We start from the raw sequence: 23,422 nt of genomic DNA, 5'->3' as shown, positions 1-23,422 counted from the left end.
AAGGTGTTTCAATCACTGATGTAAATCTGCTTCTCTATCGTCTCATCAGCCTCTCAGTGACTCTCAGTCTCAGTCTCCACCATCTCCTAAAGCATAAAGTGATCAATATAATTCTCCTGGACGTTTACTCTGTAGTTTCTAACCGTGTTCCTCTACAGTTTGTGGAGATCAGGTTGTGCACGGAGGATTCTTAGATTCTGTGCAAGGACCAACACATAGGCTGATACTGTAACACCAGTTACATCCAAAGAAAATGTATTTGAATCACACGACACCTTATCAATACAGAAAGCCTTTCAGTTGGACTGTTCTGGGTTTTAATGCCATGCTAACGTGACAGATTATATAACTTTAGGAACATTTTCTCTTTGTGCTGCAGGGATGCCAGTTTGGTTCTTTGTAAAAATTGCTCCAATCAGGAACGAACAGGATAAAGTCGTCCTGTTCCTCTGCACCTTCAGTGACATCACAGCCTTCAAGCAGCCAATAGAGGACGATTCTGTTAAAGGTGGGTTGTTAATACAGTTACCACACTAGACCTGACTCTAAACTAGAACCAGATCTGATGTGAAACTATTTTTTATTCCCACAACAATCTGTATTTTCAGCTGTTTACTGTTAATAAATGTTTATTCTTCCCAGATACACTTTTAACAGAGACACTACAAAGTCTTTGCATAATGAAATGATCATTTATTGCTCAGACAAAAGAAACAAAAAAGGAAATAAAGAAACCATGGTTATTCAAAGGTGAGCTCATCTCCAAACTAATTCATTTATTAGTGACATTAATACAAGATTAACAAAGACAAAATAAATCAATCGTTGTAACCCTCCAATGGATTATCATCCGTATAGTGGTGATATCAAACTAACTGTCCCAGAGGCAGCAGGTACAAAGAACAAAGATCAGGGGCCCAGAATTCTTCCCTGAGGAACACCATTATTAATTTCTGAGTGAAACTAATACCACCTTCACCCTCTGACACTAGTTTTAACTCTTAACATCTCAGATCTTCCTCTGCCTTTTATTTAGACACATCATCTGTCTTTCTGTTTTTCTACTGAAACTCAACTTTTGATTGTCAGTAAAAAACATTTTTTCAGACACTTGATTTAAGAGTGAGCCAGAGCTTTTACCGGAATTAACTAATGTGTTAAGGTGCTCCTCGCCATTAATCCACTGCCTGTTAATATGGTTATAAAGTTCATCACTTATTACTGATGTCTTGTCAGGTTTCTGGAGCCAGATACAGACACTGACACACAGACAGGGGATAGAACAGTTTAATAAAAAGAAAAGAAATTAAAACATAAGAGATGAGAGATGGTCAGAGATGATAAAGAATCCCTGGGCAGCTGTAGGCCGCTGGCTCTGAGGAGAGGGAGCACATTTTAACTGCGTTTTAAGTGCGTTGATGTGATTCTGTCTCGTTGGCAGGGTGGGGTAAATTTGCCCGTCTGACTCGTGCGTTAACCAGCAGCCGAGGAGTTCTTCAGCAGCTGGCTCCAGCCGTCCATAAAGGAGAGAATGTACACAAACACTCACGACTGGCTGAAGTAAGATCAGTGTTAACTTCATTTATAGTCTTTAGTATTTATCTTATGGATGCACTAAACCTTAAACATGACTGATGACTGGAGGAGGTTTCTGTTTTATTATAACGGAGGACTGTGAGTCAGTATGTGTTGTGACATGTCAATGTTGAAGCTGAGCCTGCAGCCCAGAGCTATGTCCATAGATATTTCAGTTTGTTAGCTGGTTGTTTATTTACTGTTATATGTTGTAAAATGAAACGAATAGCTTGGAGGCAGTTATTTGGTTTTCTTAATGCATTGCACAGCTGTTCCACTGTCAAACATATCGGCCTACGCTGGATTGATTTTAAAATTTATTGCACTTAATTCAGTCACTCAGTGAAGAAATGATTTGGAAGAATACAAGATAAGATAAGAACCATCTTTATAAATCACCTGGGGAGGAAATGATGTCCATTTAGAAAATAATAAAATAATTAGAATAAAAAATCAGATGGGAACTTGGGTCAAAGTGTACTCAGTCAATATTTAATGGTTGGGATCAGATCTGGGCCAAAACATCTTGATGGAGACATAACTATTAACATGTCAGTCTGTCTTCGTTGTGTCCTCTGCAGCTCGTTGCTTGGTGCTGACGACGCAGACGTCTTGTTTTACTTAAACAAACCTAGATTCATCTTTACGTTCAGCGTGAGCTCATCAGTGTGACAGAGCGGTTTGTAAAGACCCTGAGCATGTAGATGCTCCTCTGGTGTTACTGATCTAATGTGGGTCTGTTTACAGTGTGACTCTGATGTGAAGTATAAAGTATTATGGAGCTCTGATCGTGATGATGGAGAAAGGAAGACAGAACAGAGACGTGTCCTCAGTTGTTCATGGTGTTACCTTAAATATTTAGGACTGAACCAAACTAATGATCTGATGCAAACACTCACAGGACAATACTGATCATATCTTTAGTATGTGTTACCATGGAGACCCCTCTGTGCTCTGAGGCTGTCATGTAACCTGGTGTGGAGCTAATCATCACCAACAAACACCAACCACATGAAAACCATAAACACAGCTACATTAAAGTCAGAGCAGCTGAGAATAAAGAGCAGCAGATCCTCTCACTGAAAAACTCTGTGTTAGTTTTAGACGTTAAAACAGAAGATGTGTTCCAGCCTCCGGAGCTGAGTGAACGACTGAACTGGATGTGTTATGAATGAATGAACGGCTACGAGAAGAATGTGAAGAGTATTGATGTTTTTATTCTATCATGGAATAAGAGGTGCTTTATTGATCCTCTTTAAATTGATCTGAAACGAAGCCAACAGCCCTGAGAGCTGGAGTTCATCTGACAGACTGTTCACATGGGCTGATGGATGGAAGTGGTTCCTGTTGTCTTTCAGAGTGGACCAGGAGTCCAGGACCAAGGAGGCTGGCCGGTTTGTTTCCCATCCACAGGAGACCAGAGCTCATTTAGATCCTTAAACTCTTTATTTGTCATTGATCCAGTAAGACAGTATGTGGTGTGTTGACATATCCAGATGTCATTTATCCCTAGTTGTTGGATTTAAGGTAGAAGTCCAGTTTTGCTCTTTTTGGCTGACTGACATTAAAATGGTCAACTCTTGATTTCTGTCAAGGTTCATCTATTCCTCCATTAGTTCCTAGTGTCTTCTTCAGTTCTTCAGAACGATGGGGAGTTTAGGTTTTTATTAGGAAGAGGTGTTAAAGAAAAAGAGTCTCTAGAAGACGTTCCGTCCAAGTCTTCAGTTCAAGAGGACTGGTGTCCACATGTAGAGGAGGTAGTTCTGAGTGACCTGGATGGGAACTTCTTCCTACACCGTTACTGGTTCTCTAACCTTGTGTGGGGTGAATCTTTCTGGGTGGAGAATTCAGCGAGAATGAATGCCAGGTCCAGAAGTTTCCCAGCAGAACACTGAACTGTCACAAGATGGTCAATGTCAGTGGTCGTAATGTTGTGGCTAATCGGTCTCTTGAATTAGAAGAGAAATCCAAAGCTGGGTTAACTCTGGAGAAGGATTGAGAGAGGACTCTGAAGCTGCAGCTTTCAAGATAAACATTAATAATTACTGATGTTCTCAGTCTCCATAGATCAGAGCTAAGTGCTTCCTAACGTGAGGTGAGGTAGTGCACCTGAAACTAGTCAGGATCTGCTTCTCTAATAGAAATGCTGTTAGGTCTTTGCTATCTGCATCTTTAGAACAGGTCATTTATTAGTGACAGCCGACCGATGATCTAGAATCCATCTGACAGTTTAAAACAGTCATTGACTTTAAGTGTGTTGGACGTTGGAGGACAGTGTCTTTAACACGGCTGTGAACACCTGTATTATTTACTGGCTCATGGTTCAGTCCCAGGGTTAACAGGATGATTTCATTTATTGTGTAACCTGAGGTCTTGTTCTCCCAGACTGAGAGCAGTTACCTGTGGAGGTATTTCTACGTAGAGACATCTGAGTCTTTGAGATGTTCTCCTCAGTATCAGTCTCATTATTCTCTGTTATTCTTCTCTTCTGTTGCTGTAACTAATAACCTGGTCTTTATTAATTAACAGATGAGTGTCATAAACCTGTAAACTGATGGGTTCATACGCAGCCATGAATTAAAACCATACGGCCTGAGATGTTTTCTTGAAGATCTGTTTTCTGAGCTCCCTTGTAGTGGCCTTGGTGTTCCAGACTAACTCAGACTAATTGTTTCATTAAGTGCAGAGAGATAATTATCGTTAGCGCTAATGAGTGAATCCTTCGTGGTTCTCTGGGCTGTTTGTATAATCTACGTTCATTTACAGATTTAATCTGTCTGGATGAGTTGAATTATGAGAACCAGTCAACGTTAGTTTCCGTTAGTATGAAGTGGTCTCATCTTGTTGATGTAGACCGATCCACCAACCCCCCACTCTCTTTGTCGTGTCTCAGGTTCTCCAGCTGGGCTCAGACATCCTGCCTCAGTACAAACAGGAAACACCGAAGACGCCCCCACACATCATTCTCCACTACTGCCTCTTCAAGACCACGTGGGACTGGGTCATCCTCATCCTCACCTTCTACACCGCCATCATGGTCCCCTACAACGTCTCATTCAAGACCAAGCAGAACAACGTCACCTGGCTGGTGGTGGACAGCATCGTGGACGTCATCTTCCTCGTTGACATCGTCCTCAACTTCCACACCACCTTCGTTGGTCCGGCCGGAGAGGTGATCTCCGACCCAAAACTGATCCGCATGAACTACGTCAAGACCTGGTTCGTCATCGACCTGCTGTCCTGTCTGCCTTACGATGTCATCAACGCCTTTGAGAATGTGGATGAGGTCAGTGGACTTTTATTAATATGTTTAATAGGCCACAAAGAAAGAGCTTTCTTAAACAATATAAGAAATCGTAGACCCTCTGTATCAGGGTCAGGGTTAGGGGGTCAAGGTTAGGGGGTCAGGGTTAGGGTGAGATCTGGACACTGGAGATGGTTCCTTTAAATGTGGAGGAGATTGTGTGATGGTCTGGGGCTCCCAGGACCAACAGGGCAGTCACTGAGTACCCCAGGTCTCCTCCCGTCTTGTCTGAAGTCAGATCTACCTGGACCTGGACCTGGACTTGGACTACAGACGCTCTGGGTCGACTAATCCCTGAATTTACCCCTCCAGAGAAGTCTGTACCTCGTCTAGTGCCCAGGTTTGGGACAGATTATCTGGTAACATGAGGCTAATCTCCTGAACCTCTCACAGTTTGACATTAATGATCAGCCGATGGGAGAACTAGTCGACAAAGACCTGGAGCAGCTCACCCCCTCTTTACTCAGAAGAATAAACTCCACATTTACTTCATCAGTTTTGTGGTTTGTTTGGAAGCTTGTTGCTGGTTTACAGCCACCGACCAGACCGGAGTCTGCATCAGTAGATTTACAGCAAGTTGTTGAACCACAGTCTGTTTCTGTCTGGAGATGGAGACGAGGACAGAAGGATATCTGTATCAGTCAAGGTTTTCCTGAATTAAAACAGGAGTTTAAAAAGTCCAGAACAACATGGCATGGCCAGCACATTAACAACGTTCACCCACTTCACACATGCTGTGTATATTTCTAGGGACTCAGGTCCAGGATGGAGTTCTGTTTTAGTTTTGATGTGGAACATGTGCAGTGATCACAGACTCTGTAGCTCATCATCTTAAACTAGTTCAGATAAAGCCCAGGTTTGTGCTGGTAGATGCTGCAGGTGATTATCTAAAGACATAAAACATTATAAATGTATTTATTTAGCAGCTCTGTGACTTTTTTGGCTCAGTAACTCAGCCTCTAAAGGTTGACCGTGATAAATGATCTCATTGCAGCAAACTTCAAGTCTCTGCAGTTTGATTTTCACAGTGCGCTGCCTACAGCTGCCTCCGAGGAAAGAAACTAAAGCTCAGTGCCTCGTTACATAGCAGAGACTTTGACTCGTACAGCAGCTAATGTCGGTCCAGCCGAGGTGTGAAATGAAACACGATGCAGTGAGTGCCTGGAGTCTAATCAAGAAGATGGAGTGGACTGTTTTACATTCATTCAGTGACTTTGCTGCATGTAATTGAAAGCAAAGGTCATGGATGAGCACAAGTGCTGACATGTCAAAAATGCAAAACCTCGAGTGTTGCAATGAAAATGTCTTTTAAATCACTTCAGTCATGTTTCCACATCACTCCAGTATTTTCATGAGGAGCAGATGTGGAGTCCTGTTTGAGCAGAATAATCCAGTTTATCTGAAGCTGCTGAAAGAAAACCTGAAGGAGTCTGAAACAGATCACACCTGAGACCCCCCCCCCCCCCCCAGCCCATCAGGGTCAAATAAAGCTTTTCGCTCAGTGTCTCTCGGAGGTGATGGCTTTAAATGGAGCAGCAGTGCATTGTGGGTGCGTCCCTGGTGAGGACACGTGGTTGTTGATGAGAGGAGCTGGAGAGGCGTCTGAGTGGTCTGCTAAGAGGCTACGCTAACGTGACAGATGAGTCAGACATGTTTGTGGAGGTGGCAGCAGCTGCAGCTTTATGCATCTTTCATACGTCATCATTCATCTTTCATACGTCCTGACTTTAAAAGGACGCCAGCAAGGAGAATTAAAGAGACACTGACCTCACTCTACAACCAGTTATCATCACACAACAGTTTACAAAGTTGTGAGTGTTGCGGCTTCATTATTTTTTTATTAAACATTTAAGAAATGATTCCACACTAAAATAAAAGGGACACGGTTTAGTGGTTTTACTCCAGGGAGGGGCTGCTCCGTTACTTCCTGTGTCCAGATGTGTTTTTCTGCCTCATCCATCTGAATCTCGTTCACATTTAGATGCTTTCACACACTTTTCAGCCAATCAGAATTAAGAACTGATGACAGTTAAAATCCATCAGTGCTCAGTTTTAAATTAGTCTTCAATGCCTGCATGGCTAATTTATCGTAACTAAAAGTGCACAGCATTGGTGTTTGTAACATTTGTCTTGAAGTGCTTTATGCGTGGTCATAATGTTATGGCTGATCTATCTGTAAAATAAATAAAAGCATCAATAAAAGTTTCCACTCTGCACAGAGAGAGGCCTGACCTGAAATACATCTGTGACACAGTCTGAGCCTATAAAAATAAAGATGGTCCACTTTATTCAGACTGATACAGAGACACATTCATTCATTCATTCATTCATTCATTCATTCATACATTAATGAATTAACTGTGATGTGCTGTTTAACCAGAGAAGATAAACTAACTGTTAACGTCACAGTGGTTGAGTTTAGCTTCATGACTTGTTTCCTCTTCGTTCATCCAACAATAGTTCTTCTTTTCTACGTCGTCATCTTTAATCTTTTATAGTGAACTGTTAAATTAAATATTTGATCTCCTGTTTTATTTTCTGATTTGTTATCTCTGCATTCACTCATGTGTTACCATGGATACCGAAGGAGACGAGTGTTTTCTATATAACACTAGTTTAACATGTGAAGTCAGACTGATGCCTCAGGTCTAACGTGAACCAGAAGCTCTTGGTCCAGATGTGACCAACAGAAGGTTTGGAGCTGTTTCAGTTTGACTAGAAGAAGAACTCTGTGTTCTTTGGTCTCATGTTCCGCGTCTCATGTTCCTCGTCTCATGTTCCTCACCTGTTTCATCTTGTTCTCTCTCCAGGGGATCAGCAGCCTCTTCAGCTCTCTCAAAGTGGTCCGCCTGCTACGTTTGGGCCGGGTGGCCAGGAAGTTGGACCACTACATTGAGTACGGTGCGGCGGTGCTGGTTCTGCTGGTGTGTGTGTTCGGCCTGGCGGCCCACTGGCTGGCCTGTATCTGGTACAGCATCGGAGACTACGAGGTTATCGACGAGGACACCAACCGCGTGAGGACGGACAGCTGGCTGTACCTGCTGGGGGAGACGGTCGGGACGCCGTACCGGTTCAACGTGTCGGGTTCAGGACGCTGGGAGGGGGGGCCGACCAACGACTCGGTCTACATCACCTCGCTCTACTTCACCATGACCAGTCTGACCAGCATCGGCTTCGGAAACATCGCTCCCAACACGAACGGGGAGAAGATCTTCGCCGTGGCCATGATGATGATCGGATGTGAGTCCCTGTCGTCTCCTTTCATAGCTAACAGCTTGTGGCTTTTTCCAGGTGCTTGTCAGGTTTGTTGTTTCTGTAATCTTGGAGAACTTGAGCCTGTCTCAGTGTTTTCTGTCTCTTCATATAAACCTGACCAGTCTGACTCTGTGGTTGGTTCTTTATGACTCCTATCAGAATGAGTTTGGAACAGTTAGGTGGAGATACTTCAGATGGTTGTGGGTTATTGTAGAACACTTAAACACAGGATCCAAGAAGCTGTTCTAATAGTTTATTTAAAGGAGCAGCAGAGGAATCAGTGGTGTTGGGTGTAGATGGACGGGTGGAGGATGTATTCAGAGTAGAAATATAAAGAATTCAATTTAATTTCCTGACTCAGGAGACGTGGTTTTCTAACCTCCTTGGTCAGATGATGCTGGTGGTGTGATGTGATGGATAAGAATCTAATCAGGTCCTTAAAGCTGTGTTAAAACCAATGTCCATTAAACTATCAGCCTGATCGAGCAGATATCTTCATAGGTCTGTAGCTTCACTCTACACACACAGCTAAAGATGCTAAGAGGCTAAAAGGTACTGAGGTGCTCTTTTGATCCATGGACTGGTCACATCTTTTTCCTCATAACACTGTTCAGGTATGCTGTCATCTGCAGGGACGGTCCAATCAGATCAGATCTTTCAATGTTCAGTATCGGCCGATCTGAGTCCAGGTCTGATATTAAATGAACTAGACTTCCTCCCCTGGAGATTCATGAAGGGTTTTCCAATGAACAGGGCTGTCAGAGCTAACGTAGCTCGTTGCTTGGCTCCAGGTAACCTGTGTCGGTAGTATGGATGATCATCTCCTCCTACCACCTCACCAGTCCAGCTACTACCTGCTGTCTGACTCATGTTACACAGCAGACATGGTTGGACACTGGTTCTCTTGAATCAGACGTCATGACGCTACAGGGACGTGGATTTGGTTTATGTCAAACCTGAAATCAAAGATCATTTTAAAAAAGTCTGGGTCGTCCCAGATACTGATCAGGACATGCCTCATTCTAATGTGTCTGAAAGGTACCAACTTTATTAAGATGTCTAGCTTCAGGACCTATAGTTTATATGAAATGATCCTGTCAGATGTTAAGGACTCTGCTCTGACTCAGTCCCAGTGGAATGAGCGTGACATCCCACAATCATCCCGTACACAAACAGAGGAGAGCAAACACAAGAGCCAGACAGCTCTGTCGATAATTTATTGATGGATGACTCGGTCGTTTGACACGTCCTGACTCACATCATCCACTGCAGAGATAAAGCTCACTGGTGGCTGGGGGTGGGGGGTGGGGGGCAGGATGGGGCTGAAATCTGAACTATCGATCAAGTGTGGGATAAAATGAATATGTGGTCTGTCGTCATCTGTTAAAAAATAAAAGTCCTGAGAAGTGTTGCTTCACCGCTGCCTAGAGAAGAGACTCCAGAAACATTATGCTCTAATTGATCTGGTTTAATGTTTGATGGAATACAAGATGTTGACAGAGAGACAGAGGCCTGGGACGGAAGGTTTCCACCTGTAGATGCTGAGTCATTTATTGAGCTCTCTGCTTTTCCACCACCCACACAAACCTCAGCCCTGCAGCTGTTGACAGCACATTTAAAGGAACATGAAAATGTTCCTCAAGGTACCGACGGGCAGGAATTAGTTCTTAAGTCAGTTATCATGAATCATATCATTTAGTGATGGCCAGGTTATTCAGAGCTCTACACGGCTATGGTGAAGATGATGGTAAAGATGAACCTGAGGAACCTGATGGTGAAGAACCTGATGCTTGTCCTGGGACAGGTCCCAGGTTAGAACAGAAGAGCACTCTTAAACAGCATCAGTTCATTACGTCACAAACTCTTTCTTCAGCTGCAGTGGCCTTGGCTCCAGACTAAAAACTTGATCTGGAAATAATCTCCCACAAATCCTGCAGATGTCCAACATGTCCATCCAAAAACTGGTGGAGCAGTTCAGCTTTGTGCAGAATCCAGGCTGTAATAATCACGACTATGTGACTGTGCCTAGTGATAACTGTACTAATCTACTTGGGTTTAGTCAACACTGAGAAATAAATCTAATTAAAACTTCTAGAAATGTGTGTTTTCTGTTTGCTGTTGTTAAACCACACTAGTATGTTGTATTATAAAGGCTGGGGTGTGTAATAGTAATAGAAAATCAAACCATACGTTTGAGGGCTGGGTTTGTTGATCTAATCTGACCGTATTCATCTGGTGATGTTTACACCTGGAACAGACAGAGTTGACTTTAATACCAGAATTAACCAGAATAATCTTTCGACTTTTACATGATACCCATGTTAGATGGATGTGGAACATGCTGATAAGTGGACAGTTAATCCTTCAGCCTTTTGTCAAACTCCATCCTCATCATGGAGGGAGTTTGCTCATTTGTAATAATTTGGATAATTACAGTCAGACAAGAAGATTAGGACTAGATGGATTTAAAAAAAAAAAGAAGTTGTTGATCTCCAAGTTTGAAAATGCTGAGGAGAAGATATAAACAGGGCTTCCCCAGAGAGGAGTACGTTGATTTGGTTTGATAGACCAGAGGCCAGTTACCACCAGGAAGCCATGTACTGCTGACATGACTATTTATTTAATGCCTTTATGTAAATGAGGAGGTGTGGCTGCACATATAATAGTGGACGTAGACCAGTCAGCTTTGGCTCTTATGTCTTTATTACAGTGTTAGTATTACAGTGGAGCCTTCACTGAGGCTTTTACTTGTAATGTCATCAGCAGCAGCAGCCTTAAAGCAGTCAGCTGGAAAACAGACAGGGCTTATAAAAATATTCTCTCTCACCATCCATGTCCACGCTGTGTTTAATGTAATATGTATGGAAACCTTTTAGTTAATGCTGTAATGTAAGCTTTTATTCACAAATGAAAGAATGAGTCACACCGCCCAGATGCTACAGGAAAAACAGACCAGCGGCGTAAAAATAAGGAAACATGCCAAAAAAAAGAAAGATGCTCCTGAGACACTATGAGGTTTATATCTGGCAGCTTAGTCAGAGCTGGGTTCCAGTGCAGCTGCTTGTGTTACCTGCTGCTGGTCTGGTCTGGTCTTAAACACTCACCTGGTCAGTGTGTTATCACTGCAGGGTCTCACACTGGAGGACGAGGTGTTAGGGGGAGCTCTTCAATCAAGTGATTTTAATCTGGGTTTAAAGAAGGAGCCACACCGTTAGCAGTTGTTAGCTCATCACTGTGATGAGGCCTGACACGCTGAGGTCTGGTGTAGTGGATTTATTCTGAAATATTAACTGTACTGTCACATGGGCTGGACTCTCAGTCCTCCCTGCTGTCTGCTGTAGTCTGCACACAGCAGGACGCATGATTCAGCCTGAGGTCTGGAGGAAACTCTGCTGATCCTGCAGCTCTGCGTCAGTAATGCTCTATCACCACAGACAATAACATGTGTCTGAAGAAGGGACAGAGAGGGACGTCCCTTTGAAGATCCTTTGTCCCCTGATCAGAGTCCTGATCTTAACTTAGACTTTATTCATCCACAAGATGATGATCACCTACTACCACCTCACCAAACATCTCCACTAGTTACTGACTAACGGAGGACGACCTTCATTTACACAGCACACATGGATACACGCTGGAGTCTGGTTCTTCTTCTACTGCTTTGATTTTTGGCAGCTTTGACGCTAGCTAACTGCCATGAAAGCAGAAGAAGAAGAAGATGTTTTGACTCTACGTGGTTTTGGTTCATGTCAGACCTAAAATAAATAGCTACTACAGATCAGACTGGGCTGAAGCCTGGTACCAGTCAGGACCAGTCTAGTCTGAAGCTTGTAGTAACTGTAGACTTATTTAACTTTAACGTTAGCTTTGGAGAACATGCAGGTCCATTCATGTCCTGCTAGCTGTGTGGTTGTCCACCTGTCCAAGATCTTCTACTGGCTGGAGGCAATGAGCCTTGGTTTAATAGTCATCGTTCCCTGAGGATGGATCCTGGTGTTTGTTCACACCAGCACTTTGGTCCAATATTAACAAAGACATCATGGTAAAGTGATGCCATGTTGAACAGCTCTACAGGGTAACTATGTGATGATATTTCATATGAAGAAAGATGCACAAATGAAGTCTTAAGTCCAGGGTCCTGTTCTCCAGAGGATGAATCTTTTCTTATTCCAGTGAGTTCAGCTGTTTTCCTCTCAGAACAAACCTTACATTACATAAGCACTGACAGTGACGGCAGACAGACAGCGTGTGGAGGTTTTCCAGATCTGCAGGTAAAGCCTTTTCCTCACTCAGCTGAAGGATGAAGAGTTTTAATGTTGACAATTTGTCTCCTTGATCGGAAGCTGCCGTCGCCTCGTGTCACGTCAGGATGTACAGTCTGTTAGTCTGGATCACATTCACCACACGGCGGTGAATCAGGTAATCAGACTTCAGACAGACATGTCACTGAGTCTCCTTTAAATCCCAACACTTCTTATTAGGTCAATAGGTCACTGAGAGTCCAGTGAAAGGAAGCTTCTAACCCAGTTTGAGTTCTTGTTTCAGAGTGTTCAGACATTCATCTTGCTCTGACAGTTTGTCCCTGTGGGGCTCCTGTAGAGGCTCTGTACAGAGGCTGTATTGAGGCTGCAGTGCAGGCTGGGTAAAACCTTTGGGTTTCCTATTTAGATTCACTAGGAGCAGTGAAAGAAGCTGAGTTCTGGATTAACCCCCTCCCTCACAGATCCCTCCTGTCAGCTTCCTGGCCCACAGAGTGGCTGAAAGCTGCTGGAGACTGATGGAAAGCCGTTGCTATGACAGCCACCATCCGGGGCCCAGGATGAGAGTTTGGGTGATTAGCATAGAAGTGTGAGTGTAATGCTTCCAGTGACATCAGGACGGAAATAACTGGTCCATTTTCAGAACATCCTCCGTCTCTCAGAGAGACTGGACCAAACTTCACTGCCTCTGTCAGGACACCAAATCAGGCGGAGATGGTTATTTGTGATCTTTTAAATATGAAAGGTTCCACAGAGGAGGATAGATGAAGAACAGCACACCAGCTGAACATGACGACCTAAGGTCTAAAGATGTTTTCATGTTCAGGTGCAGGATGCCGTCAATCCTTTATTTCCTCTTTAGATCAGAGGAAATAAATCTTGAATACAACCTTTGAGGTGTCAGCTGGTCGACTGTCCTTCCCAGTGGAGGAGGACACAGCTTCCACCATCAGAGTCTGTGTCAATGATCTTCTACACTGAGGTAGAAAAGTTCAGACCATTGACCAGATGATCATCATGCTGCTCTGACCTGGAGTCTGTTTCTGTCCATCTGATGACTCCAACAGTCTCCACCCACCTCCATATCTAATTATTGGAGCCCTCCCTGCTATGAGCAGTGAGCAGTGATGATGGAGCTTTAAGTCCACTGTAAAGCTTTGTTATAATAGTGCATTAAAGAAATCAATCCTGTCTGTTTTAGCTCCATGACCTGGCTGTGTCTAAACGTGTCCCATCTCCATTTACTCAGTGTCATGTCCATGTTTTACTACATGTAGGACAACAAATAACTGAATCTGTTCACCAGGTCATTCTGTCATTAATCTACTGAAATGAATGAATGAATGAATGAATGAATAATCATCTCGTAATAGTTTAGATTGGCTTCATTCAGTCTGTAAAGCTTTAAAAGGCGTTTAATCTAGATTTCATTCTAAAAGATAAAACGAGCTTCAAGCATTAGTTTAAGGCTCCGTCTGAAGACACACGACAGGAACGTTTCCTGGTTTTAGAAGCAAGACTGGATGTTTTTAAGGTTGAACTTTACATGGACAGATGAACATTAGCTGTAGTGTTCATGGGTTCATTCATTCTGTTTATATGATGTGTTCTAATCAGGACTAAAGATGATGTGAAGGCCACAGGTCCATTTTAATTCATTCAGCATCCTCCTCAGGTTTATGAAGTCAGACTCAGTATCACAGAATAAAATATCTCTGTTTTATTTTTTTACTTTGAGTCAGTGTTGGAACAGAAGAAAAAACAGATCAGACCCAAAGATGCTCTGGTACCAGACATGTGGCTGCTTCCTTATAGAGATCAGACTGATTTATTAATACGAATAAGAAAAACCTTTATTTGTCCTGCAGTGGGGAAATTGTAGTTTAAAACAGCATAAAAAAATATCCAGAGTAAAAAGAGTAGGGTATAAAAGATAGATAAAACCAAATGAGATGAACCACACACTGTATAAGTATATTTAACATATAATATATCTTTATACTGTCTATGGGATGAACTGACTGAAAAAGCACTAAAAATAAATAAATAATAATAATCTGGACAAAGATTATGTGACTAAATAATGTTCAGTAATGTAAAGCATTGAGATAATGATAGCTGCATTTAAATGTCAGTATCTAAGGCTCTCTGCTCTTCCTTCGATACCTTTTTCCCTTCAAGATAAAAATATCGCCACCACCACCTGGGCCATGGTGCCGTGGTGTGCAGCCTCTCAGCAGTGACCCTCCAGACCTGGCTCTGGTTCTGGACCTGCTGTTGCTGCCTCAGCTCTAGCTCGGCTCCACCGCTGCGTCCAGCCGGTGCACCAACCTTCCTGAAGGTTATGAAGCCGGTCCTGTGTAATGATTCTGACACTCAGATAAGATGCTGCTGGCTGACACCACGTCTCTGCTGTTGTTTGTGGTGGATGGGGCCCGGTATTGATCCGGTGACCCCTGGTCCGTCCTGCTGACGGGATGAGAGGCGGGGGCGGTGGTGGTGGTGGGGCGGCTGAGTCAGTGATGAATAGCACCGGTGTGTATGGATGAGCCGAGCTGTGTCTGTGTTAATGTGTTGACTCAGACAGAGACAGAGTATTTCTCAGACAAGAAGAGAAAACAAGAAGCTTTGACTCTTGTTTGTTTTCAGTCCTGAAAGATTCTGTGGAAGAGAAGACAAAGCTCTGCTACAGTCTAATCATGGATCTGCTCTACACCACCTGGTCTGTGTGTCTGATCAGAGACGACTGAAGCAGTTACAGCCAGTTAAATAAAGTTATATGAATGTTCAACGTTACTATTATATTACTACTGTCTGACACAAATAACTTTTATATAAATATAATTAATAATCATCTGACCTTCACTGTCTCCTGTCTGGTTTCTACAGTTTGTTACAGTCTGTTCCACATGATGATTTTAGACATAGTCTTTATTATTTATGTGACCCGGACCTAAACGTCCTCTGTGTCCTTGGTGTCCGTCTGCAGCGCTGCTCTATGCCACCATCTTCGGTAACGTCACCACCATCTTCCAGCAGATGTACGCCAACACCAACCGCTACCACGAGATGCTCAACAGCGTCAGAGACTTCCTCAAACTCTACCAGGTCCCCAAAGGCCTGAGTGAGCGGGTGATGGACTACATCGTGTCCACCTGGTCCATGTCCAGAGGCATCGACACCGACAAGGTAAGTGACCCTGGTGTGGTTCAGATGACTGACGCGGGACGTGTCCATGGATGTATGGATGATGTAAAGGTCGTGGCTAAGGTCACACCACGGTCTCATAGTTGTTGTTAGCTCTTTAAATCCATCAGCTCCTTCAGGACGGATTGACTCCAGGAGAGTCAGCATCTGTTTATTTACACTATGACAGAGTTCACATGTTTTATAATATACTTATTAGACTTATGACCTGTTTGCATTAATAATCTGGACACTGGTAGACGTTCACATTGATTATTTAAACTCAACTCATCACATCAAGCCAGAGGAGAGAACCCAGAGAGAACATGCAAACCATAAACATATATATAAAACAGAGGCTATGGTCCGTGGAGACAGAATGATCTCAGCCTGTTTCAGCCTGTTTCAGCCTGTTTCAGCAGTCTGAGCAGTCTGAGCAGTCTGAGCAGTGCAGCAGTAAATCCTCCTTCGTGATGGTTATGATCTTGAGTTTATAGTGAAGCTGAAAGCTGCAGTTAATACAAACACGGTTCTGTTATTTAGCGCTGATAGAAATGAGATGGAAAGAGTTTAGTTTAGTGCCTCTAACACAGTCCCAGATAAAACCTGAAGGTTCAGACCTGTCTCCATTAAGTCTCTGAGTGTTTTCCTGTGCTGTGTGACCTGGCTTTGACCTGACTGTGTCTGCAGGTCCTGCAGATTTGTCCCAAGGACATGCGGGCGGACATCTGCGTCCACCTCAACAGGAAGGTTTTTAAGGAGCACCCGGCCTTTCGGCTGGCCAGTGACGGCTGCCTGCGCGCCCTCGCCATGGAGTTCCAGACCATCCACTGTGCTCCCGGCGACCTGATCTACCACGCCGGGGAGAGCGTGGACAGCCTCTGCTTCGTGGTGTCAGGATCCCTGGAGGTCATCCAGGACGACGAGGTGGTGGCCATTTTAGGTGAGGGTTAGAGGTTCTGTCTGTATCTTTGCATCAGATACAGAATTATAGAGAACAGAAAGTAAAAACCTTTAAATGACTCTGTAGCCTGGAAGCTAGCTTCCTGCTAGGGCTTCTACAGACTGGATGAGAATAAAGAACCAAACTAAATGAAAGGTGTGAATATGTGATTCAGTCTGAGAATCTCTCCTGAATGTTTCCTTCAGCCCAACGCTCCGTTCTCTTCATAGACCACAGCAGTCTGAAGCTCTTTACTGAAATCAAAGAGATTTCCTGTCATAAAAAGCAGCGTTCTTCAGAATCATCTGGTTCTCGTCCATCAACACGTCTTCTCTCAGGTTTATAAAAGCTCCATCAGCAGGAACCGGAGTGAAAGGTGTTTTTAGTCTGGAAGTAAAAAGGACAAATTAGTTAGAGGTTTTGATGCTGAGGAGGTTTTCTGTGAGCAGGTGACTCTGCAGAGCTCAGGGTTTTTGTTTCACAGCTCAGGTGGAGGCGTGTCAGCTGTAAAAACACCTGTCAGCTATTTCTGTCGGTGGCGGGTGGAGGAATTATGCTGCAGGGCTCTGGTTAGCAGAGCATCGTTTTTATGCACGGAGTGGTCTTTATTTTTTATTTTTTGATGCTTCAGGAGCAAACAGAGAGAGATGATGATGATGGAGGAGGAAGCTGTGGAGGCAGAGCACGACTGAACAAACATCTGTCAGAATCATTATCAGTTCAGTCTGAAACCTCTCCTCTATTCAACATGAAGATCAGAATCACTTCAAAACATCTACACAGTCTAAACACCTGAACCACCTGATGTGAAATGAGCAACGTTTAAATTAGAAAATGAACGAATGAGCTACACGACAAGAAACACACACAGCTAGGAACATCCTGATTCCTTTAACGTCCAGTATCATCTGATCTGGTCCTAAACGTCCTGGAGTTGGTCTCCTGTGTCTTCCTAAAGTCTGTCCTTGTCTTCCTTGTCTTCTCCTAGAGTTGGTCTCCTGTGTCTTCCTAAAGTCTGTCCTTGTCTTCCTTGTCTTCTCCTAGAGTTGGTCTCCTGTAGCGTCCTAAAGTCTGTCCTTGTCTTCCTTGTCTTCTCCTAGAGTTGGTCTCCTGTGTCTTCCTAAAGTCTGTCCTTGTCTTCCTTGTCTTCTCCTAGAGTTGGTCTCCTGTGTCTTCCTAAAGTCTGTCCTTGTCTTCCTTGTCTTCTCCTAGAGTTGGTCTCCTGTAGCGTCCTAAAGTCTGTCCTTGTCTTCCTTGTCTTCTCCTAGAGGTGGTCTCCTGTGTCTTCCTGAAGTCTGTCCTTGTCTTCCTTGTCTTCTCCTAGAGTTGGTCCCCTGTGTCTTCCTAAAGTCTGTCCTTGTCTTCCTTGTCTTCTCCTAGAGTTGGTCTCCTGTGTCTTCCTAAAGTCTGTCCTTGTCTTCCTTGTCTTCTCCTAGAGTTGGTCTCCTGTGTCTTCCTAAAGTCTGTCCTTGTCTTCCTTGTCTTCTCCTAGAGTTGGTCTCCTGTGTCTTCCTAAAGTCTTTCCTTGTCTTCCTTGTCTTCTCCTAGAGTTGGTCTCCTGTAGCTTCCTAAAGTCTGTCCTTGTCTTCCTTGTCTTCTCCTAGAGTTGGTCTCCTGTAGCTTCCTAAAGTCTGTCCTTGTCTTCCTTGTCTTCTCCTAGAGTTGGTCTCCTGTAGCGTCCTAAAGTCTGTCCTTGTCCTCCTTGTCTTCTCCTAGAGTTGGTCTCCTGTAGCGTCCTAAAGTCTGTCCTTGTCTTCCTTGTCTTCTCCTAGAGGTGGTCTCCTGTAGCTTCCTAAAGTCTGTCCTTGTCTTCCTTGTCTTCTCCTAGAGTTGGTCTCCTGTAGCGTCCTAAAGTCTGTCCTTGTCTTCCTTGTCTTCTCCTAGAGCTGGTCTCCTGTAGCTTCCTAAAGTGTGTCCTTGTCTTCCTTGTCTTCTCCTAGAGGTGGTCTCCTGTGTCTTCCTAAAGTCTGTCCTTGTCTTCCTTGTCTTCTCCTAGAGTTGGTCTCCTGTAGCTTCCTAAAGTCTGTCCTTGTCTTCCTTGTCTTCTCCTAGAGGTGGTCTCCTGTGTCTTCCTAAAGTCTGTCCTTGTCCTCCTTGTCTTCTCCTAGAGTTGGTCTCCTGTAGCTTCCTAAAGTCTGTCCTTGTCCTCCTTGTCTTCTCCTAGAGTTGGTCTCCTGTAGCTTCCTAAAGTCTGTCCTTGTCTTCCTTGTCTTCTCCTAGAGTTGGTCTCCTGTAGCTTCCTAAAGTCTGTCCTTGTCTTCCTTGTCTTCTCCTAGAGTTGGTCTCCTGTAGCTTCCTAAAGTCTGTCCTTGTCTTCCTTGTCTTCTCCTAGAGTTGGTCTCCTGTAGCGTCCTAAAGTCTGTCCTTGTCCTCCTTGTCTTCTCCTAGAGTTGGTCTCCTGTAGCATCCTAAAGTCTGTCCTTGTCTTCCTTGTCTTCTCCTAGAGGTGGTCTCCTGTAGCTTCCTAAAGTCTGTCCTTGTCTTCCTTGTCTTCTCCTAGAGTTGGTCTCCTGTAGCGTCCTAAAGTCTGTCCTTGTCTTCCTTGTCTTCTCCTAGAGCTGGTCTCCTGTAGCTTCCTAAAGTGTGTCCTTGTCTTCCTTGTCTTCTCCTAGAGGTGGTCTCCTGTGTCTTCCTAAAGTCTGTCCTTGTCTTCCTTGTCTTCTCCTAGAGTTGGTCTCCTGTAGCGTCCTAAAGTCTGTCCTTGTCTTCCTTGTCTTCTCCTAGAGCTGGTCTCCTGTAGCTTCCTAAAGTGTGTCTTTGTCTTCCTTGTCTTCTCCTAGAGGTGGTCTCCTGTGTCTTCCTAAAGTCTGTCCTTGTCCTCCTTGTCTTCTCCTAGAGTTGGTCTCCTGTAGCTTCCTAAAGTCTGTCCTTGTCCTCCTTGTCTTCTCCTAGAGTTGGTCTCCTGTAGCTTCCTAAAGTCTGTCCTTGTCTTCCTTGTCTTCTCCTAGAGTGGACTGGATTCAGTCCAATAAATCTTTCAGTCAAAGTTAATGTAGTGTGGAGAGGGTAGCTGGTACCTTGTGTTCTCTACTCCAGAAATGTTCTGGTCATCCAACGCTGCCATAAACTCCCTAACCCTCTCTGGAAGATGTTTCTCCTTGACGCTGTCTCCAGGAAACTTTTCTCTTCTTTTAAACGTTCAGTGTTTGTTGTTGTTGTTTGGGTGCAGCCTTTGACTGAGTGGACTCCATGGATTCTGTCCTTCCACAAAGCAGACATGATTAGTCGCGGGATCTTGATTCTTCTTCTTTGATTTTTGGTAGCTTTGATGCTAGCCAGCTACCACTAAAGAAGAAGCCTTTTGACTCTCCAGGGAGGTGGTTTATGGCAGACGATATCAGTCTTGGCTGAAGCTCGATATCGATCCAATCATTTTAGAAATGATCTGATAACGGTGGGAACATCGCTACACAACTAGAAATTCAAGTACAAGGCTCAGATGAATGTTTTCCTGCAGCTCTCAGAAAAACAGTCATCGAATGTTGTCTCCATGACGCTAGCCAGGCTAACTAGCTACAGGCTAACTAGCTACAGGCTAACTCGCTGCTTAAAGGCTAACTAGCCGCTTAAAGGCTAACTAGCTGCTTACATGCTAACCAGCTTTCATATCAGTCTGGCTCCAGGACTCTGTGTTCTGATCGTAGCTGAGGCTGATGGTTGGAGAGGAAGTAAGTCACGCTGACTGCACCTCCTCAGCGACCTCTTCCTGTCCTGTAGACATCTGGCTTTACCACCAGAGAGACTCCAGAAGACACAATCAGCTTCAGTTCCTCTCTGGACAAATATTTAGGTTTCTCTGAGAAGCTCAGCAGCGCCTCCATCTCATCAGAGCCTATTTAAAGTCCATGTGCTCACCTCAGCTTCACTTCCTCTTCTCCCATTGAGACAGATGTTTTCTGCGTCTCGTCTCAAGCCGTTTATCACTCTGATAGACGAGTGTTTACTGCACGGCTCCGTCTCAATGATGGACGATGGCGTTCGTCATTGAGACGCTTTGATGAGTCGTCATTCATCCATCTTCACCAGGAGGGACAGAGGTGTCCTGTCTGCTAATAGAGACACTAACTGTAATTAACAAAGGGTTAGAGAACGTGACGTGAAGCAGAATAACAACACCTGTCATCATCTAGACATTAAATCAGTCATCTGTTACGTCACAGCGGCCTGTCTTCTGTTTAATCATTACTACAGTGATACTGAAGCTTCAGAAGCTTGTTTGTTCCTGTTTCCAGTTTGTACCTGTGTATGAGATAGACAAATAGTTTTTTTTTTATTCTACTTCCTCTTCTGACTGAAAACACAAGTGTTTCTGGTTTTGTGATTTTTATTTTCATACGTCTCACTTCTCTATTCATGTACCATCAGTGTTGGCTCCTCACCACCGGTACAGATACACATGGAGGCAAGAAAACAGCTGCCAGGGTCAATAGAGAGATGAGGAAGTTTTAGATTTGTTCTTGAGTTTCTGTTCAGGCCAGACTGGAAGGAACCTGAGTCTGTGTTAGTGACGCTGTTACTGGTTCACACCTGAAACATGTCCCTGACAAACATCTACACACACAAATCAGATCTCATTAGAAAATGGAACTGCACATCAAGTCATCATCTGTTTTCAACCAAGTCAGTAGATTGTGAAGCTTGTTGCAGAGTGATAAACAAATACAAAAAAAGAAATAAGGAGAGTGAAGAGATAAACATAGACAGTATAAAGATGGACGGTGGAACAGCTCCTCTAAAGTGAAGCCAAATCAAGTAGAGCTCCCCCTGGTGTCTGGCTGCAGTATAGGTCATAAGCTCTACCCCCTCCATGTTAGTGGGCGGGGCTTGGGCCAAACAAAAAACACTAAAATACACGTCACATTTCAAGGATGGTTTCTGTCATTTTAGGTCGTTAATATAATGTTGATGAATGTTCAGGTGTTTATTTTTTGGATACGTTTTGTTTTAGTTATTTGACGCTATAGAAACAGGATGGTGACCACCAGTTGCCATGCCAACCACTATGTAAAGAGTTCCCATGGGACCGTGAGAGTTGTAAAAACTAATTTAATAATTAAGTCCAGTGTATAATCCAACATCTCCTTGTAACAGGTGGAGGTAGAGCAGAGCGTAGTATTAATTAAACTAAAACATGAGTGAGTCTGGAGGAAGTGTGGGCGGGGCATCAGTATCACGGCTCCACGTGGCTCCGCCCTCAGACCGTACTGATCACACTCTGGATCCAAACTCACAAGATGGCGCCGCCCGTATCCTCGGGAACATAGAGTCAGTTTGACCAATGACAGGAAGAGGAGACGTGTTGTCCATATTTATATACAGTCTATGAGATAAACAGATAAACACACTATAATTACTGTAGTTAATTAAACATTACAGCCATTCTCACTGTGTTTTCAGGACTGATTTGCTGATGATACCAACATTAATTTATTGAAAACTCTGTGAAGAGCTAAAATTATCTCAGCGACTGTGAGAATATTTCGTTGTTGTCCTGAAGGCTGAACATGAGCTGATGAGACTTGGCAGATGTCCCCCGACGACTTTGACCAAAGATGTACAGAATCTGACTGAGAATCTTAAAACCGTTCTCTCCATGTTCAACATCTAGTTTTAACAAAGACATTTTAAAGTAGACGAGTAGACGACAACAGAGCTCATCATCTGGATCACAGCCTGATGGTTTCTGTGAATTTAGCACAAAACTGAAGCAGGATGCAGTTGAAGGTTTTCACTGAACAACATCATTTAGTCTTTTTTGTGCTTTTCAGAGGGAAATGAGGACTATCTAGAAATCAGTTGAAGGTGAATGTGGTGAAGATGTAAATCTGCTCTTTCATGCCATTAATTTGATCGAACACTTGTTTGGTGCCAAAGTTTATCTTTACATTTAATTTAATAGTCTGAGTAGATCAATGCTGCTAGACGTTGTTTCTCCAGCTTGAAGAACAAATCCATAACTGTGTTTCAGATAAAAGTTGTATTTATTTATTCACCGAAGGAGAGCCATGCATCTTAGGAGTGTATTATTAATGGATCATTTAATGGGTGGACAGAAGAAGTCACAGCAACACAAAAAAAAGCTGCTGAAACTGTTGTTTTAAGACAAAAAGGTGAGCTGCAGATATGTATAGGCTGTATAAAAACAGGCAGCACCTCAGCACCATCAGTAGCATTTAATAGTCCTCCACAGCAGGTTGTTAGATGGGATAGTGTAGCAGGTATTCATCTGAAGCCTTCTCTGTGATCTAACGTAACCTCGTCTGAACTAACTGCCGTCTGTGTGTGTGCAGGTAAAGGTGACGTGTTTGGTGATGTGTTCTGGAAGGAGATGACGTTGGCTCAGTCCTGCGCTAACGTCCGAGCGTTGACCTACTGCGACCTCCACATCATCAAACGGGACGCGCTGCAGAAAGTCCTGGAGTTCTACTCCAACTTTGCAAACCACTTCGCCAGAAACCTGGTGCTCACCTACAACCTGAGGAAGAGGGTGAGTCCTCAAACATATCGAATCCGTTTATCTGATCAGAAAATGATTATTTAGAACATCACGGTGAAGATCTTTCTTCAGCAGCTCTTACATATAACATATAATATGTGTTTTATAAGAGGGATGGCTGTTAGCTCTGGTCTGGATCATGTTGCTTCCTGGTGCTTTGTCCTCGGCTCCAGAGCAGCTGTGGCCGTCAGTAAAGCTAACAGAGCGGAGGTGGATGATGACAGACCACCCTGCTTCACAAAGACTCTTAAACCTGGATCATTTAGGCTGAAGAGAAAGAAAAACGTTGACCAGCTATGATCTACTACCACTACTACTACTACTACTACTACTACTACTACTACTACTTTAAACATGAACCAGCCACACGCCTCTTCTTCTTAGAATAAAACAGTTACTGATGT

General features: G+C 43.7%; 1 protein-coding gene across 1 annotated transcript in view; it reads left to right on the top strand.

The window, feature by feature from the left end:
- The window catches only part of kcnh1b (potassium voltage-gated channel, subfamily H (eag-related), member 1b), a 39,033-nt gene that overhangs the window by 5,677 nt on the left and 9,934 nt on the right, over positions 1-23,422 (top strand). The window contains exons 4-10 of the mRNA XM_084561075.1: positions 380-508; positions 1,442-1,560; positions 4,469-4,861; positions 7,690-8,119; positions 15,383-15,582; positions 16,270-16,522; positions 22,813-23,009. Coding sequence (XP_084417201.1) covers positions 380-508; positions 1,442-1,560; positions 4,469-4,861; positions 7,690-8,119; positions 15,383-15,582; positions 16,270-16,522; positions 22,813-23,009 — 1,721 coding nt within the window. The remainder of the gene's footprint in view (positions 1-379; positions 509-1,441; positions 1,561-4,468; positions 4,862-7,689; positions 8,120-15,382; positions 15,583-16,269; positions 16,523-22,812; positions 23,010-23,422) is intronic.

This window comes from Chelon labrosus, assembly GCF_963514085.1.
Source record: "Chelon labrosus genome assembly, chromosome: 2".
NCBI lineage: Eukaryota > Metazoa > Chordata > Actinopteri > Mugiliformes > Mugilidae > Chelon > Chelon labrosus.
This window is presented reverse-complemented; position numbering and strand designations above follow the sequence as displayed.